The sequence below is a fragment of the Sus scrofa genome, chromosome 14, assembly GCF_054392235.1.
Source record: "Sus scrofa isolate SSC_HxYL_T2T_F1_AM1 chromosome 14, Sscrofa_HxYL_maternal_Yorkshire_Landrace_v2.0, whole genome shotgun sequence".
Taxonomy (NCBI): domain Eukaryota; kingdom Metazoa; phylum Chordata; class Mammalia; order Artiodactyla; family Suidae; genus Sus; species Sus scrofa.
The window spans coordinates 34764929-34785417 of NC_139396.1; the positions used below are offsets into that span (position 1 = coordinate 34764929).

General features: G+C 39.9%; 1 protein-coding gene across 29 annotated transcripts in view; it reads left to right on the forward strand.

Moving 5' to 3' along the window:
* The window catches only part of MSRA (methionine sulfoxide reductase A), a 383609-nt gene that overhangs the window by 248468 nt on the left and 114652 nt on the right, over positions 1–20489 (forward strand). For all 29 annotated transcript variants that reach the window (XR_014828473.1, XR_014828472.1, XM_084997830.1 and 26 more), the window contains one exon: positions 3137–3241. Coding sequence is in view for 27 of the 29 variants with exons in the window: in XM_084997830.1 (XP_084853956.1) it covers positions 3137–3241 (105 nt within the window). In the remaining 2 variants the exon portion in view is untranslated. The remainder of the gene's footprint in view (positions 1–3136; positions 3242–20489) is intronic.

Here is a 20489-nt window from a genome sequence, read left to right on the forward strand (position 1 = left end):
CATAATTTGTTTCTTTTTTGTTGACTTTTAGATTTCTTACAGTACTCCACCATTGTAGTAATAATGGGATGAATTTTTGTGCTTGTGTATGTCTTTTCTATGTTTTGGGATTTATATCTTTGAGGTTGATTTCCTGAGTCACTTAAACAAGGTGAATTAATCTTAATCGTCGGTGCTCTTGCTTCTCATGCCAGTGGGATTTCAAAAATGCCATTACTTTCACTGTCCTCACCCAAGTAAGGGTGGTCTCCTGATCAGCATGAGGCATAATTTTAAGGAGTTTTACTAAATGAAATGTGTAAGAAATTGTATGTTAATATTTTGCTATGCATTTGTTTGCTTTTATTTGATCACTGAAAATGTTTAACATTTTTCATATCTTGATTGGCACTTATTTTTTTCCAATGTGTATTGCCTATTTACATCTTTTGCCTATATTTCCAGTGTGATTTCTGTGCTTTTCTTATCAAATATATTTTGTCATATTTGTAACACATTGTCATTTTTAATAGAGAGTTTTACTAGTTATGTAGTTAAATATTCATTTAAACATTTCAAAACACAAAATAATAAGATTTTAAAGTAGGTCAAAAGTGATTTTATACTAACATGACTGTTATACTTAATAAATCTTTTTCCCACAATCCCCCATCATTCTTTTCATGTCTGTTAGCATAAACTCTGTTTAGATGCTAACTTATACGACTGTAGTATTTGACATAAAATTATGTAGATGGACCAATTAAGAATAAAATGTTAATAACCCAACATAAAAAGGACATAACAAAAATGAGCAAATAAAAATTGAAATTATTAATAAGCATGAATTTTTACCTCACTAATAATTAAACTTATTAAAAATAGGGTGATAGGACACTATCCTCTATAAATTGGTGGGGATTAAAAACACTGTAATGGTGACTGAGGCTGGCCCTCAGATATGCTGCCATTGGGGAGAGAAAATTGGGTCAACTTCAGTGAATACTGATTTGACACCAGCTATCAAGAAACTTTAAAATGTTTACAAACTTTGATTTAGAAATTCCATTTATATAACTAAGGCTTGAGGCATCCTCAGAAGTATAGAATAATATTTGCATTCATGGATAGAAATAGGATTCACGCTAAATGCCCAATGACAGGTAGTGACTGAATCAGTAATGAGGCCACCATCTTTGGGATATTATATAGTCATTATAAATGGTATTTCCTAAAAATTTCAGTGATACGGGAAAACATTCATAATATGCTGGTGAGAGGAAAAAGCGTAATGCTGTGATTACAGTAAAACAAATTGTACGCCATAGTGTGTGTGTGTGTGTGTGTGTGTGTGTGTGTGTGTGTATCTGATACATATCTAGGGAGAAATGTAAAAATATAGATAGTACTTGCGTAGTAGGAGTATAGGTGATTTCTATTTTCTTTTTTATACATCTGTACATTTTCCAAGCTTCATATTGTTTGAAAAGTATTGCTTCTACAATCGGAAAACTATTTAAATATTTTAAAATACTGAAGATAATAGATTTCTTTCCTTTTCTGGATTCATGTTCACTTTGCTCTCCTTGCTTTGATATATTGGACAGAATCCTGGACGAGAAATTAGAAGATGTTTTTTCAGGTTATGATTCAGAAATTTACTGTCTCTGTGACCTTGGGCAAATCTAACTTATATGTACCTGTTTCCCCTTTTGTAAAATGAGGATTTCTACTTTCCCTGCATATACCATTGGAGGGTTATAAGAATTAAGGTGCAATTACCACCATAAGGGAAGGCACTTTTGCAAACTAAAATGCAAGTTCAGAGGATTCCCCAAACTGTTGCAAGATTTGATAATTTGTTAGAAGGACGCACAGAACTCACAGAGGTGTTACTCTCATAGTTATAATCAGTTACAGGAAAAGGATATAGGTCAAAGTCAGCTAAAGGAAGAGACACATAGGGCAGAGTCTGGAAGGGTACCAGTGCAAAGCTTCTGTGTCATCTCCCACACTGTCAGGATGTGTTATCCTCCTGGCATCTTTGTGTAGCAGTTTGCAAAGAGTATTGCCAACCAGGAAGCTCACACAAGCTTTGGTGTCCAGAGTTTTTCTTGGAGCTTTACATAGGTATCATTGATTAATTGCCCACGTGGCTAGACTCAGTCTCTAGGTCACTGGATACCCAAAGCCCCCACTCTGGTTGGTCTTTCTGGCATAGCAGCCCCTCTTCTAACACTGTTGGCAACCCTACCTTAAGATTCAGTGTGGCCAGCCTCCACCCTGTGGGTGTGGTGGTCCCTCTCTAAATAAGGACACTCTTATCAGATATCACCTAGATTACCTACCAGAGGCCAAGGCAACAGTCAACGAATGGTCTATTATTTACCATGTTCTAACACTGTAAAATAAGAGAGGGCATGAATTCCATAGGTAGAAGTGGCCCTGCAAAGACTTGGTTCTCTGATCCATGGAACCTTGGGGACCACTTTTGAGAAGGGGGTATGCTGACAGTGGGGACTACAGGGGAGCATTTGCTACAGTAGTTGTTTACCGCAGAGACGAATCAGGCTGAGAAAACACTTATCACCCTACCAGCTATGTGAACCTGACCCTTGCCTCAGAGTTAATAACACAGCAAAGACATTTCTCCATTAACGAATTTATCTAATGTGAACAAGTCATAAGTCTGCTTTTTCACGGGTTTCTCTATCTGGCACCATCTCCCTCTGTAGCGTGGCTGAGCTTACTACGATACAGCGAGGGTTGATGATAAAAATAAATTGGCTCGTTCTCGTTTGCAAAACTTCAGATCTCTAGCACCATGTCAGGTTGGATCCATGAGGTTTCATAAGAGTGAGATTAGAAAAAGGAAAACCCGAGTTTATTTTCTCATGAAATTAAAAGAAAATAAACTAGAGCACAATGAAGAGAAACCATCACCCTCAGGAAGCATGTATGCTTTTATGGAAAAAAAGAACCAGCGACAGAGACTTAGGATGATGCCATTAGAGTACAATTGTGCTCCCACCCTGCCTTCAGAGGGGAGAATTTCAGCCTTTGTCCAGTGTTTTTTTTTTTTTTTTTTGGAAACAAATAACTTGTCATAAATTGATGTTGTCAGTAAATGTGGGCTGTACGTTCTGTTTCTTTCAAGGAAGAACTGGCCATGCAGAAGTAGTCCGAGTGGTGTACCAGCCAGAACACATCAGCTTTGAGGAACTGCTCAAGGTCTTCTGGGAGAATCATGACCCGACCCAAGGTAGATGAGTGAGCCAGTATTTAATTATCTTACTAATTACAGCTGGGATAATTAGTGTTTGAACTGCATGGAAGAGATGAACCTTGAAATCACACAGGAGCTCAAGAATATGATTGCAGACATTTATTGACGGAGAAGGGGAGGGGCTGGGGAGAAAGAGGGTGAGAGAATAAAGGCACAGCCGCAGTCTGCGCCCCTCCCCCCTTTACAGCTGTCAGGGGTGGGAAAATTCCCACAGAGAAAGACGCCAGACAATAGAGATTCGTTCACCTTTGATTATTGCATTATTCCTCCTTAATGCAGTCTTTTGTCTACAAAATTAAAGTGTCTTTCTAGCAGCTCCAAAGTTTTCCTGATTTATGGTTCCTTTATTTCCCTGAATTTAGCCTTTCTCATCTTTTGACGTTATCAGGGTTTTTTCCCCCCTTTTAAATGTCTGTGGGTGATTTAAAAAGAGACAGAACATAAAGGTAAAATGCAGTATTCAGTGGATCCACAATGCTTGGGTTATTTAAATATTTCATTTCTCTTCTTTGGAATTTATTATATACAGATATTAATATATTTGGGCTGTAAACAATGGTGGCCAGGAGTTTTATTTGAATTCACACACATGCAAAAACCCCTTGTTGGTAAATATTGTAATAGTCAATAATGGAGCGATTTCCAGATTTCATCTTAACAGCCTTACAAGCACTGCTTTGCCAGTGTGATGATCTGATATGATGAGGCTCACGAACTGAAAAGTTCTATATATTCAAAGTGATTTTCACAAACCCTGTTCATTTAACAATTGGTCTATTTAGCAAAAATATCTTCCCTCTTGTGTCAGGTTTTGGAGTAGTGGATATGCCTTATTGGCTATTTCCTGATGAATAGCACAATTTTTCCAAATGTGCATTGTGCTTTGCGGTGGGACCTTACCAAGATCCCAGCAGCACAGGCTGGTGAATCCTGAGATCCAATTACATCTAATGCCAGGGTGATTTGCCAGAGGGCAAAGGTCAGAGCTAAGTCCAGAACAGCAAAATGATCCCTGAGCCAGGGTAAGGCAGGTCCAGGATCCAGGCAAATCCAGCAAGGAGAGTGAGGGCTGGGAAGGAGGCCAGGAGCAGGCTCTTCAGGACAGTGATGTCTGGATTGACATGGGTGGGATGAGTTCCTGGTGGGGGAGCACTGAGGTGGGAGCAGGAGGCAGGGGTAGAGGACTGATAAGGGCAAGAATAGTCTCATCGGAATTTTCAGTTGTCACCTCCATTTGGACGACTGGACGGACTGACGTCATAAGAGAATGGCAGGCCTAATGGCTTAAACAGGTGTGGCTCAGTGGGAAACTAACTGGTGAGCATCATAACTAAGGGTGGTGATGGCCAGGAACTCATGCTGGGAAGCCTTTGATCCAGATGGAGCATCCATTCAGCCCCTTGGCTCTCAAAGCCAAGGGTCAGGGTGGGATACTGAGAGCACCAAAATTCTAAGTGGAGACACCTCTCAGGCGCCCAAGTAAGCCTGAGGTCATGAAGGAGACAGGCTCCCTGCAGGTCCACAGGCCTGGCCACCCTTAATGCCATATCCTGATAGAACCACAGGTTCATGCTTGGCCCCTGCCAAATCCCAAAGAGGGTAAGTCTGTCATCCACTTGTCTCCTTAACTTCTCTTAACTTCGTACCCATTTTATCACATATTTACTGCTTCACCTCTGTTATTAGGTCACCAGTTCTGGCCCATAAATCTCAAGGGGAATTCCACCTTCAAAAGAACTTTAGGAGAACCTCTTGTTCTCCCCATCTCATGGGTCAGATGTGTCCCACCTTTGCCTCAGTCCTCTTGGAAATTCTTGCTTTATTACCTGTGTTAATTTGTTTGGGCTGCCGTAATAAAGTACACAAATTGGTTGGCTTAAACAACAGAAATTTATTTTCCCACAGTGCTGGAGTCTGGGAGTGTTGGCAGGGTTGATTTCACCTTGTCTTGTAGGCTGCTGTCTTTTCCTTTGGCAGTCTTCCCTTTGTGTGTGTCCTATTCTCCTCTTCTTATAAGATAATACCAGTCACATTGGATTAGGACCCACCCAAATGACCCCATTTAATCTTAATCTTTAAAGATTCTATCTCCAAATTAAGTTACATTCTAAAGTCCTGGAGGTTAGGCTTCAACATGTCATTTGTGGGAAGAGGTGAGACACAGTTTAACCCATAACACTATTCAATAATGTAATAGGTTGATATACTCTTCTTCCAGAGCTATTTCTTTTTATAAAACAGTGTTAATAGGCTCACAGACTGGAAGAGACTTCAGAGATCCTCTGATTAAACTTCAACTTTGGTTCTTTAAGTCAAAAGATGAGATTGCTAATAATGGGGTTCACAGACAATGGGATTTGAATGTTGAGTGACCCATTTTTTTTACATTGATATTTTGGACACATTACATATGGAGGAGAGTTTTTCTACCCTGGCATATGTTTGTTCCTGCTTAGAATAGGGCTTACTGCAATTTATACAGTCACATATATTAAATCACAAGATATTTTATCTTCCCACAGTATTATTAGAATTACTTTTTTGGTAATGGGCCATGGTAACAATCTTTCTCTGCCTGGTAGGGTTTATTTCCTCTGACGCTTCTGGAAAATGAGGCCAACAGCGTGATCATATGACCCAGCCTGACCCTGTTGTCCACAGTGTTTGATCTAAAGAACAGGCATGTGACCCAGGCAGAACCAATCAGAGTCCTCCCCTGGGATTGTTGTATGCTCTCACTTTGCTGAGGATGCCAAGGTGGAGGTGCTCTGGATGTGGAATGAAGATCCACCGGAGAAGCAAGGGAGGAAGATAAAACCCTGAGAGATGAGAGATGGGAGGAGAAAACCTCAGAAAGCTCTGAGGACCTGAGACTCCTCATTCTTGGAGGTCTTCATTTCTGAGAACTCTCTTTTGAACTCTTCAAGCTATGAGAGCTAGGAGGTATTCCCTTCCTTTTTAAAACTTGAGCTCCATTTGTTGGCTTTCTGTTACTTGCAACAACAACAAAACCCCTAACTAATCTGCTTATTCAATTAACGATCAAGCTCCCTTATTATATTCACTAACTGTTAGTTAACTATGTTCACTGGGCTCCTTAAGTCCAAGGTCCAAAGCCCTTTGGTTAATAGCTTTACCCTAGACTCTCAGACATCATGTGGAGGACACTGAAGTGCTTCTTCAAGACCTGTTGGTTTGATTGGAGTTCCTCAGTAATTCAGAGTTCAGAATTAGGATTTAGGATTTGGGATATATGGCCTGAGAACATATCGAATACCTTCTCAGTATTTCTAAACTATTGCTGAAAGGCAAGCATTTATTAATGGAGTTTATCTTGTATCTTCTCTTTTTTCCAGGTAGTCTACTAAGTGGTGCTAAGTCACTACGTGGTCAGGAACAAGCAGAAGTAGCCAGTATTTGGGTTAAGACTTACAGGGAAAATATATTCTTATAGGATGAAAATAGTTTAATCCCGATAAGTTTAGATCAAATGAGCATTCAGATAAATGTGCATAAGGCCACAGACCAAAATGTTAACCTGAAATCATTAAATATATGTTAACCCTGGGACATTAAAAAAGCAAAAATGTTAGTTCAGAAGAACCCTGCTGGTATCAATGGATTTAATATTCCCAGAGAACTCTGAAGGTCTAAAAGTGTACTCATGTGTAATTTTTCTGAAGTAGGGATTTGCAGTCCACTCTCCAAAGGATGGGCATGCAGTAGGAGATAGCTGGGCTGCAGGTGAACTCCGCCAGCTGACCACAACTTCTTAATTCTCTCCCTGAAGTCACACGGTGACTCTTGTCACACTTCGCAGTGGAAGGTGGCCCAGAAAGCAAAGCACTCAGTAGAGCAGATGAGGGAAATAGAGGCGTGTAAGGATGATGGCTCTCACTCCGAAAATGGACGTTTCTAAGGACAGTAGCATGTTTGATTTGGCAGAGATCCTGGTCTGTGAAGCAAAAGCCTAGTCTAGGTTCCTTTCAGAAACAAGAGTAGTGATTCCTAAACTTTTGTGGAGAAAGCTCTTACCTGTACCAGAATTACTTATCAACTAAAAGACACAACTTAAGTCAAAGTTGAGAAGGCATTGCTCTTTGATGGGATGATATGCTCCCCACACATGATTCTCCGCAGCAATGAGATCAAGAGAAATGTATTTTAATTAGCATGTTGAAAGGCTTTACTGCCTTTTTTTATAAAGTCATTAAGGATTCTCAGGGGCCACTTACAATTTTTAGTGATAATTTACCTCTGTGGGAGAGGCAGTATCCTAGGATGATATTACCAAGTGTGGGGGTTCTTGCTAATGACAAGGGCCTATTATAGTATAAACAGCAAGATTTTAAGTCCCCTTTCAATGAAATCAGCTCTTCACAGCATAGACTAGACAGAGAAAATCCTACATGTTCTTCACTGCTTCAAGGTATTAATGCAGCTCTCTCATGGTATCTGTCCCAGTGGGAAGGAGGAAATTCCTATGGTCCACATTTTTTTTTTTTCCATTCGTTTGTTTGCTTTTTAGAGTTGTACCTGCAGCATATGGAGGTTCCCAGACTAGGGGTCAAATCAGAGCTGTAGCTGCTGGCCTACGTCACAGCCACAGCAATGCCAGATCCGAGCCACGTGTGCAACCTACACCACAGCTCATGGCAATGCCAGATCGCCGATCCTCTGAGTGAGGCCAGGGATCAAATCCACATCCTCATGGATAATAGTCAGGTCCATTTCCACTGCGCCACAATGGGAACTCACTGGTCCACCATTTTGGAGGGAGCAAAGCTACTAAGAGCTATCAAAAGGTGTGGGCTTTTCGAGATAGAGGGGCAGAGACCTGTAATTCCATAGCCCATAAGCAGTGAGTCCTGAGAGAGAGCTACTCCATGCATTTAGCTTCAGGTGAAGTTTACACATGCTTGGCCAGTGAATGGAATAGGTTTTCCTCTTGATTTACCTCAAAACCTCTACTTTTGCCAAAGCCTTCAGATACCACTGTCCTGTTCTGGCCTTATTTTACTCATGGGACAGATACTGTTCCTCCAGCCTCCTAAGGAGAGCATGCTTCTTCCTGACCATGTGACCCCCACACTCCCCCGGTCTCCAGACAACATGGCAGAGCCACATTGGCTCTGGTTCCAGCTGCGTCTCCTCTCAATCTCATGACCTTGGCCAAGACACTTACTCAATCAGAATCTCCTTTTTCCCATCTACAAAAAAGAGATAATAGTTTCTGTCCTGTGTACTTCTTGGGTTGCCATAAGAACTAAATGAAATCATGTGAAGATAACTTGAAAATGGTCAAGAACCATGAAAGTGGCAGCATTGTAGTTGTGTCTTTTTCAACACAATAATACAGTTTCACTGGGTTTATAGATTTTTATGTCCTTGCTTTCTGTGAGAAAATACTTGCCCCTACTAAAGTGTTTGCTTTCTACCCACAAAGGTTTTTTTTTGTACTTCCTGTTAGTTGGAAAGGTTTCAGCACTGTTTGCATTCTCATTCTGGGATGAAACTGCTGGTGGTGATGGTGATGAGTGGGTGAATAGAAAGCTCCTTAGGTTTGCTGCTGACACAATCTCATGCTTGCTCTGGATTCCTGGACCTAGCATGCTCTGAGCACAAATTCCGTCATTTCACTCCTCCTATTCCTGCATGAGGATGCAGGGCAGACCCTGTACCTTGGGCTAAGTGGCAAGTACACAAATGCACAATGTAGAGACAGCTTCATCTCGCCATAAATCTGACTTCTTAATTCCAACCTGCTTCACTCCCCTTGATCCTGAGAAAGAGGATTTATGAAGCACCTTTTATGGGCCAGTCTTAGTGTAGATGCTCTCTGTCCATCGTTTCATTTAACCCTTACCATAACCCTATGGACTGGGGCTCATTGAAGAGAAGAGAAGAAATGAGATTCCAAAAGACTGACTGTCTTGCTTGACCGTAATGGCAATATTTGGATGCAGCTCTGTCTAAAGCCCAAGTCTGTTTTTTTTCCCCTATACCAGAGAGGTCCATGTTTCCCGACTAGGAGGACCTCTTCTAAGGATAAATGTTTTCCAGAATCCCCCATGAGATACAGTTGTGCCCTTTGTAACCTTTTTAAAGCAAATATATGAAAATGCTACTACAAATTTAGCCACACTTTAAATTGAATATCTATTTTATTAACCAGCACAATATCATGTACTTCTGGAAAATGGAAATGCTCACATGCATAATGCATTTGCCAGCCTCCAGGCTGTGCCTGCTACACAGTGGGAGTTGCGGATTCCTGTAGTAGCTCCACTCCTTCCCAGGGACTGTGGCACAGGTGGGGAGCTGCTCCAGTGCAGGTCAGGAACAGGGGCCTTCTGGCTGAGACTGTGGGCTGACCCCAATATCAGTCTCCCCACTTCTGAAGGATTGAAATGTCACCTGGATATACAGCCACCAGTAAAGACTAAATTTCCCAGATTCCTTATGGCCCAGTATAGCCATGTGTTCAAATTCTGACTCCAGGGCACAAGCACCAGGGATGGTGTCCACCTCCAGATTGGGTGCATTAGAGGAAGGGCCTTCTCCTCTTTTTGCTTCCCACAAGTTGCTTGTGGGGGCGCTGATGAGTCATATTGGACCACAGGGATGAGGGCCTTATCCTTGTGACAGAGATGCTGCAGGACAGAAGATCCCAGAGTCTCTATCCCAGGCCGAACTCTCTATGCAAATGCTGTCTTCTTTAAGCTACTGTTATTTTGATTCATTTTAGGCCTTTTTTTTTTTTTTCTTCCTATAGCAGCTGAACTAATCCTTACTAAAATAGCCTTCCACTATAAGCTGGTGATGAACTCCCAGTAATTCCTCTAAAGGTCTTAATTAAAATGTTCACTTAATTAAAACATCTTTAATCAAATCTGTTAAGAGTATAGACTCTAGGGTTAGAGGATGTGGTTTTAACCAGGCTGCCACGCACAAGCCTTGTGGCCTGGGGAAGTTACCTCACCCACCATCTCATTTCTCCATCTCTGCCTGACCACCGGGTCCCAGCTCTCATTATCTCTCATCCGGCTGCCACAGTAGCCTCCTCACTGGCCTTGCCCTTCCAGTCCAGTGCCCACAATGACCTGTCAAAAACACAAAACAAAAGTATGTCCCTCTCCTGCCTAAATCGCTTGGCCGGTTGCCTATTTTCCTTGGGATGATGCGCAGGCTCTTTACAATGGCCAGCCTGGCCTGGGGTCAGCTGGTCAGGGCCTCCTTCTCCAACCTCGGGCCCTGCTGCTCTTCCTCCTCCCCACACCCCTTCCCGGCACTTCTTTACTGTAGCCTCCATGCACTCTATTCCCAGAAGGCACAAGTGCTTTCTCGCTCCAGGGCCTGTATGTACTGCTCCACCTGCCCACAGCTCCTGGCATGACTGGTGCCTTCCTTTCCTTCAGCTTAAATAGTCCCATCCTCAGAGAGCTTATCCCTGACCACCACCCCCAACACCCCCAACTAAAGGCCAGCCCTCCTTCTGGGTTCTGCCATCACCATACTCTCCTTTCTTCCTAACATATCGCATGGTGGAATGATTTGTCTCTTCACTCATTTATTAACTGTCTCCTCTCCTAGAAAATAAGCTTCGTGTGAAGTATTTCCTCATTGAACAAATGAGTGAATGGATCTCAGTTTTCCCATCTGTAAAATGGTTCCAGTCCCATCAATGTGTATCAGGATGGATGGAGGAGCGTGGTCTGTTGTCAGAGCCCAGTGCCAGGCACAGCATAAGCATGTCGTGTATAACAGCCACCATCTTCACCCTGGCCTATAAGAGCCAGTTCACCAGCTCCCATTTGCTTGTCTTGCTCTCTCTTGAACCCCAGCATTTCTCCATTTTTTCTCTGTCATTTTCTGCCATCTCATGTTCTGAATACCCTTGATCATTTCCTGTGCTTGGTTCATACCCTTTATGTTCAGTCAATTGCTTGGCACCCCTTTGCCTCCCAGAGGGAGCTCCCAGTTGTCCTCAATAGCTTCATCTGGCTCCATGGGCCACACTGTCTCTGGGGTTGGGTTTCATGGAGCCTCAGGGCCACACTCCCTGGCTTATTGCCTTGCTCTCAGAGCTAAGAGAAGGGGGTCAATGTGGTTCCTCAGTCCGTGGTTGGAACCGGAGACCTCAAGCACTTTTCTGCATTCAGTGCCTGTGGACCCCCCCCATCCCCCCCACACCCACACTCACTGTGCAGTATCACTTGAGGTGTGTGGTTCCCATGAGGCCCCCAAGAATCAGGGATGGGGCTGGTCCACTCCACCTTCAGCGGGTTTGCTTCAGAGTCCCTTTCCAGGTGCACTGTAGAGAATCCAGCCCCCCAGGCTGTCTACTGGGGAACATTAACTGGAGAGAGAAAAATCCTCTTTGCCTTCTGTTTCTCATCAAGTTGGCAATTAAGTGCTGGTGTTCATCTATTTGAACTTGCCACATTAATATCTGAACTTCATTGTGCTGACCCCTTTAAGTTAGTTTTTTTTTTAAAAATAAGTCACCAGTTTTGAAGGACTCTCCTTTTTTTAGCCCATGTACAAGGAATCTATCATCTGCAAATAATTAGACAGTGGGAATTATATTGTATTGCTAATGAGCAGATGTGCATACTTATAGTAGAGGAACAGCTGCACACATACAAAATGCAAAAACGACCCCAAACCCCGGCATTATGAATTCTGAAAAGGATTTCATTCTTTTAAGAATTTCAGAAACAGAAAAAAAAGAAACAAAGAATTTAACTGATATTTTTCTTTATTAATTGTTCTTTCAGCCGTACTTTTCCTTGCATAACATTATCATACATGTACACAGTATCTTTGCTATTTGCAAATGTGCTATTTGCACTTTTAAATCCCTCTCTCATGTAATACTTATAGAGCTTATAGTTAACATTTTCCCTCTGCCTTTCTAGTGCTTTAAGGGTTTGGTGCCTCCAGACTCAATGAAAGACCAACAGAGTGTTTACTCTGAGCTGGGCTGCTAGGTTCTTAGGTGCACATGGTCCTGTTTGATCCTTAGAGCAACCTATGAGTAGGTGGTCTTAGACCCATTTTACAGATGGACAGACAGGCTCAGAGAGGGGAAGTGATTTGCCGTGAGCCAGTTAGTACTTTATGTGTCATGGCTTGGATTTGGACCTAGGGGTTCAATTTCAAACCTTATGTTCTTTCCATTGTATGGTACATGGTCCTACCTTGTTACAAAATGCTATCAGCCAACAGAAAACACAACCACACAGTTACTGGAAACAGCAGGGCATTAGCCAATGATGAGTTTCTGTCCTCACAAGCTCCTTGTAATACCTATTATAATTTTATTTTCTTTTAAGTGAAATATAGTTGATTTACAGTGTTGTGTTAATTTCTGCTGCACAGCAAAGTGATTCAGTATACATACATGTACATTCTTTTAAAAATATTCTTTTCCATTATGGTTTATCATAGGGTAATAAATATAGTTCCCTGTGCTATACAGTAGAACCTTTTGTTTATCCTTCTCATTACAGTTGGGTTTGTTTTTTTTTTTTGCTTTTTAGGGCCACACCCACAGCATATGGAGATTCCCAGGCTAGGGATCCAACTCAGGATCCGAGTCGCATCTACGACTTACACCGTAGCTCACAGCAATGCCAGATCCTTAACCCACTGATTGAGGCCAGGGATCGAACTCACAACCTCATGGTTCCTAGTTGGATTCATTTCCGCTGCACCAAGATGGAAACTCCTTCATTACAATTTTGTAATCCTATTAAGGATTTTCAAGATGAATAAGTCAAAATAGGCTTTTTTAAAGGCTATAATCAAAATTCGTTTGTAATGGGTAGTGTAGTAGCAGAAGTTAGAAATGCTAATATCTTTTGGCAGCCTGTACAAAGGGTAGGTATCCAAGAATTTCTTTTGAAAGATGTGATGGGTCAGTAAGTTCAAATAGACTTTTGAAAACTTTCAGCCAGGAAGAATTCCACATATTTTAGGTGGGAGTGGTTAGGTCATTTAAACTTTGCTGATCAATTCCTGAAATAATATAAAATCAATAAGAAGTAATGAAGCCAGAAGAATTACTTTACATAAAAGGGTATTAAATTAGATTAGAGAAAAAAATCAGAGTGGATATCATTGGCAGAAATTAGAATTTCCATGTTTCAGTAATGGCAGGCTAGGTTATTCAGATCAACTTTCTCATCAAAATGTTGGGTAAGATATTAAAACATATCAAAAGCATCACATCAAAGAACCAACAAAATGGTTAGGAATTGCCATGTTAAATTTGAGGGGAACACTGGAATCCAGACAGATAAGCAGGAGACTGAAATATCTTTGCTCTAAGGAATTTTCTAATCCCAGAAGAGTTGAGTCTTGAGGGCCTTATTAAGGATATAGAGAGTATAGCCAATGCAATTAAAGCACTCTACCTAATGGACATATACAAAACACTATACCCTATACCTTCTTAATCACACATGGAACATATGCCAGGCCATAAAGTCTCAATATGTTGCAAAAGGACTGAAATCATAGAGATTATGTTTCTCTTACCATAATGCAATTCTGCTGGAAATCAGTAGCAAAAAGATATGTAGAAAATCCTCTGTGTTAGAAGAAATTTTCTAATTATCTTACTGCTCAAGGATAAGCTGTAATGGAAATAAGAAAATACTTTGAATGGACTGGTAATTACAATACAACGCATCAAAACTTATAGGGCATAGCTAAAGCTGTTCTTAGAGGGAAATATAGAGCCTTAAATTCATATGTTAGAGGAAGAGAAAGACAGAGCTCAGCATCCATCTCAAGAACTTAGAAAATCAACAACATAAACTAAGCAATGAAGAAGAAATTCTAAAGAAGAAAATGAAATAGAAAGTAAAAAGTAACAGAGAGGATCAACGAAGCCAAAGGTCGGCATTTCAAAATGACTAATCAAGTTGATAAAACATTGGTAAATTGATCAAGGAGAAAATGAGAAGGTACTAATACCCAATATCAGGAAGAAAAAATAGGTTATCACTACAGATAGGCAACTTTATGTAAATAACTTGAAAGTTAGATAAGACAGATTACTTACAAATATAACAAAACTGAACAGACCTATAATCATTAAGAAACTTAGAAAGCTGAATATATATACATATTTAGGCTGCACCTGTGGCATAGAAAAGTTCCTGAGCCAGGGGTCAAACCTGTGCCATAGCAGCAACCTGAGCCCACTGCCTTGACAATGGTAGATCCTTAACCCACTGGGCCACACAGGAACTCCCTGAATCAGTATTTTAAAAGCTTCTCATAAAAATAGCTCACCAAATTCAGATAGCTTCATCAATGAGTTCTACCAACATTTAAAGGAAGAAATAATTTTAGTCTCCCACAAATTCTTCCAGAGGTTAAACAAAGATGCAATTCATCTTATGGTTCTTGGATAATACTAAAACTGATTCTTTTGATACTAAAACCTGAAAATGTGAGAAAAGGATATTTTATTATAGTTCAATCTTAAGGATATATATGCAGAAATCTTTTTTTTTTTTTTTTTTTGTCCTTTTAGGGCCACACTCATGGCATATGGAGGTTCCCAGGCTAGGGGTTGAATCAGAACTGTAGCTGCCAGTCTATGCCATAGCCACAGCAATGCCAGATCTGAGCCGTGTCAGTGACCTACACCACAGCTCATAGCAACTCAGGATTCTTAACCCACTGAACAAAGCCAGGGATTGAACCCATGTCCTCATGGATGCTAGCTGGGTTCATTAACCATGACAGGAGCCATGACAGGAGCTCCTATGCAGAAATCTTAAACATAATATTAGCAAACTGAATTTAGTGGTATATTGGAAGTATAAAATATCATGAACACTTTAGGCCCCTCCAAAGAATGCAAGTTTGGCTTAGCATTTTTATATCAGCCAATGTAATTCACCACTTTAGCAAATTAAAAGAAGAAAATGATGATTATCAAAATACGTACAGAAAAAAGTACTTAATACAGTTCACAATTCATAAATGATTAAAATCATAAAAGATTCTTTTTAAGTAAGGAAGGAAGCTTGCAGGGTTCTTTGTGTGTTTGTTTTATTTTTTAAATTTGGCCAGGCCCTCAGCATGTGAAAGTTCCTGGGTTAGGGATTGGATGCCCACCGCAGCAGTGACAACCCCAGATCCTTAACCTGTTGAGCCACAAGGGAACTGTTAAAAGATGCTTTGAGCCACCAGGGAACTCTTAAAAGATGATTTTCTTAATCTAATAAAGAATATGTACAAAAAGCCTACAGCAAACATCATACTTAACAGTGAAACAATGAGAAACTATGGTAATACCATTACAACTCCTAATCAGCATTATACTGGGGGTCCTGGCTCATACTAAGTCAAGGAAAGAAAAAAATGTATAATGATTAAAAATATGGCAGGAGTTCCTGCTGTGGGGCAGTGGTTTAAGGACCCAGCATTGCCACAGCAGTGGTGTAAGTCGCAGCTGTGGCTTAGATTTTACCCCTGGCCCGGGAAAGTCCATATGCCACAGGTGCAGCCAAATAATAGTTTACCTTCTTCACCAGGGCAACATTTCCCATCCTCCCTTGTGTAGCCGCATGACTGAATTTAGGCCAATGGAATTTGGGCAGAAATGACATATGATCCTTCCAGACTGGCTAATAAACAGTCCTGCATGATCTCTGAGCTTTCTCTTCACTTGTCTGCCAGATGAATGTGAATCCCATGGGAAACCTTTGTAGTAGCATATTGAAGCTGGTTTAGTTTCCATTAGCCTGGATCGCTGAAGAGTTCATAAAGCAGAACTGTTCCCAACTCCTGTTTACTAACTGGATTTTGTGTGATTACGAAATTAACTTTTAGGAGTTCCCATTGTGGCGCAGCAGAAATGAATCCAACTAGAAACCATGAGGTTGTGGGTTTGATCCCTGGCCTTGCTCAGTGGGTTAAGGATCTAGTGTTGTCGTGAGCTGTGGTATAGGTCACAGACGTGGCTCAGATACTACATTGCTATGGCTATGGCTGTGGCTGGCAGCTGTAGCTCCGATTTGACCCCTGGCCTGGGAGCCTCCATATGCCATGAGTGCAGCCCTACAAAGCAAAAAAAAAAAAACCAAAAAACAAACTACCATATATGATCCAGCAAGTCCACTCTTGGATATGTATCTGAAAAAAATGAGAACACTAACTCAAAAAGATACACATGCACCTCAGTGCTCACAGCAGCACTATTTACAATAGCCAAGATATGGAAGCAACCCAAGTGTCCATCAGCAGATGAATGAACAAAGATTGGTGTGTGTGTGTGTGTGTGTGTGTGTGTGTGTGTATGTCTGTGTGTGTGTATGAAATGGATTATTACTCAGCTGTAATACTACCATTATTAAATGCTGTTACTAAGTCATTTGCAACAGTGTGGATAGACCTAAAGGGTATTATGCTTCGTGAAATAAGTCCGACAGAGAAAGACAAATACTCTGTTAACAGAAACAGATTCACAGATATAAAGCACAAACTAATTTGTTTGTGGAGAGGAGAGAGAGGAGGGGCAAGATAGGGGTAGAGGATTAAGAGGTACAAACTACCATGTATAAAATAAATAAGCAATAAGGACATGCTGTACAGCACAGGGAAATGTAGTCATTATTTTGTAATACCTTTAAATGAAGTATAATCTGTAAACATATGAATCATGCCATATACTTGAAATTTAATATATTATAAATTCAACTATACTTCAATAAAAATTAATTAAAAAACGAAAATCTAAAATACTGTGTGAAGTGTGAAAAAAACAAAGTCAATTCCATGTAGATTACAGACCTGAATGTGAAAGCAAAACTACAAAACTTCAGGTAGAGAATATCATTATGATCTTGGGCTTGAGAAGCATTTCGTCGTACAAGATACAAAAAGCACTAATCATAAAGGAAACTATTTGATAAATTTAACTACTTTGGTTCATCAAAAAACATGTAAAATGTAAGGATAGGAGTTCTCTTTCTGGCTCAGTGGTCAATGAACCCAACCAATATCCAAGAGGACGCAGGTTCCATCACTGGCCTTGCTCAGCGGCTTAAGGATTCCATGTTGCCATGAGCTGTGGTGTAGGTCACAGATGTGGCTGGGATCTGGTGTTGCTGTGGCTGTGGTATAGGCTGGCAGCTGCAGGTCCGATTCACCCCCTAGCCTGGGACCTTCTATACACCGTGGGTGCAGCCCTAATAAAGACAAAAAAAGAGAGAGAGAAAGAAAATGTAAGGATAGAGATGTTATGTTTTAGAAAGTATTAGTATCCAAGATATATAAAAGTAGATTTTAAAAATATTTCCATTAGATTTTTTTAAAGGTGGACCACTGAATGGAAAATGGGCAAAGGACTTGAATAGTGGTGAGGGAGGAAATGTGAAATGATAATCCGTGTCATTAATAATCAAGATAATGCAAATCAAGTGAGATTCCATTACATGCCAAGCATACTGACAGAAAGTAGAATGGTCTGACATTAACAGACTTTAATGAATTGGCAAATATTTAGAGCTCTGAACAACTCTCATGCATTGATGTGGGTTTATAAATTGAGACACCTACACTGAAAAATGGTTCGACATCTAGTTAACTTGAGGCCATGCAAACCCAACAAGCCATTTTATTTATAGGTATGTACTCAGGAGAAATTCATACATATATGTAATAGAATTCTGGTTGAGAATGTACCTAGAAGCCCTAAGCTATAATGCTCATCAGCAGTAGAATGGATAAACCAGTTGTGGTGTATTCATACACAAGGATATTACAAAGCAATGAAAATGAAGAAAATATAAGACTGTCATGAACATAACAGTAAGTGAAACTACAGTAAGTTAAAACTACAATATAACTTCATTTATATAAGTTTCAAAAACAAGTTGATTACTAACAAAAACAGTTGATTACTACTGGATAGAGGAAAGGTATTGTCATCAGTAGGTAGGGATGCATGGAAGGTCTCAGGGGTCAGTGGGTTTTTTCTTTCTTTTTTTTTTTTATGTTTTGGTCGCACCCCTGGTATGTGGAAGTAGCAAGGATCAAACCCGCTCACCACAGCAGTGACCCAAGCCACTGCAGTGACAATGCCAAATCCTTAACCTGCTGTGCCACATGGGAACTCCCAATGCTCTGTTTCTTGACATAAGCAAAAGTTATGAGTATTCACTTTATAATAAGTATAATTATACATTGCAGCATAGACACAGTATGATATTAATGTGAATACTTTAATAAACTGTGCATTTATGTTTTATGTACCTTTATATATTTACATATCTTTCTGTAATAAGATCTAGAAATTACAAAGATTACTATATTGATTGCTACTCCTGCCAATATCAACAATGCTCGCGATGAAAGACTAGTTTTGTGAATGTATGTATACATGTGTACTTTGGTACCGATCTAAATGTAACCATCTTATAAATCTCATTTACATGCCTAATATTCTGTAGAGGAGTACTTTGGCTAACTCATTGATACAAAACTTTTAAGATTTGGATAAGAAATAATGATACTGAAATTTTAATATTTTGAAATTTTTCATATGCTTTCATAATTTGAACATTTCAAGACTCATTATTTGGTCCAACTTAGGAGATGATAGCATGAATAGATATGGAGTCCTAGTCATTCTAAGAAAGTTGTCATAATTTAAAATATTTCTTTTAGCCAACCATAAATAGAATTTGTCTTTTTTATAAGAAAAATCCATACTAAGATAACTTTTTTTTTTTGCCTTTTAGGAAGATATCACCACGTCTTTTCAAAATAATTTATTTATGACTATAGAAGTAGTATTTTTTCAGTACTGAAAATCAAACCCTTCCTTTTAAGTACAGAGTGAATATGTGGCACCTTTGCTATATAGCAATTTTCTTCTGCCTCTTTTTAGATGCATTACATTAAAACATAGAATGTTGTGGAAACAGTAGGGAACAAAGAGTATTTCTTCCTATTAGAAGGGAACCATTTAATACTTTTCATAGTTTACTACATTCTGCTTTACTTGTTTACTTAAATGATATATTATTTACAGACTGAGTTGGTAGGAGTTAAGAGCACAGGCTATGTAGTTCCAGATCTAGCACTGACCTTGGTTGGATGCTTGACTTTTCTCTGAGTGTCAGTCTTGTCTTCGGAGAAGTGGGTTTGATGATAATACTCCATGTACCTGGAGAATTGGATGAATAACATAAGTAAAATAAAATGCAGCAGAAATTGAACTGCAAATCAACAATACTCCAATAAAAATAAAATTTTAAAAAAGACAGTGGCATACAGCAAGGGCGCTAGGATTTTTTGGCTAATAATCATCAGGATTAAATCAAACACTAATGACTTATACTTAAGGTATGTTTTGTTTAATCAGCACATACGTGTATAATTTTAACTAGGAGAACTGTATTACGTGTAATGATCAGATATCAGATATTAAAATGATCAATTAGATTTTCTTAACTGACAGGACTTAGGATCTTCTTAGAAAGAGGTTTATGTGGGCCACTGGAATTGTTTTAAATCCGAATTGGTGGACCATTCATCATAGTTTCTTCACCCCACTTTTTTCCTTTGGGAGGTATTTTCACACTCCATATGAAGAAAAGAGGTAGCTAAAGAAATAGATAATATATTTATTCATCTTTCTTTCCTCCTTCCTTCCTTTCCTTCCCTTTTCCTTCTTCCCTTCCTTCCTTCTTTTCATGTGACAAAGGCTATCCATCCATTTACTCCGTGTTTTAAATTTGAAATGAGACATTATTTAAAGTAGACAAAATTAATTTTTCAGTCAGGTAAAGTGAGATTATCCCATATTAATATCATTTGTCTTGGAGTTCCCTTTGTGGCTCAGGAGTTGAGAACCCAGCATAGTGTCCACAAGGATATGGGTTAAGGGTTCGGCATTGCCACACGCTATGGTGTAGGCTTGCAGCTGTGTCTCCGATTCAACCCTTAGCCTGGGAACTTCCATAAGCTGCAGGTATGGACATAAAAAGAAAAAAAAAAAGCTTGTCTCAGACACCCGACATAAAGGTCAGGTGTGTCAGGAAGAGTCACAAGGGTGATAATAAGAAGTGCCATCTCTCATCTGGGGAATGAAGGCTCATCTGCCTGTTGGAGGACTTTAAGGCCTTATGATGCTTTTTCCCATGGAGGCCCTACTCTCCAACAGGATGCAGGAAGCAATCTTTTTTTTTTT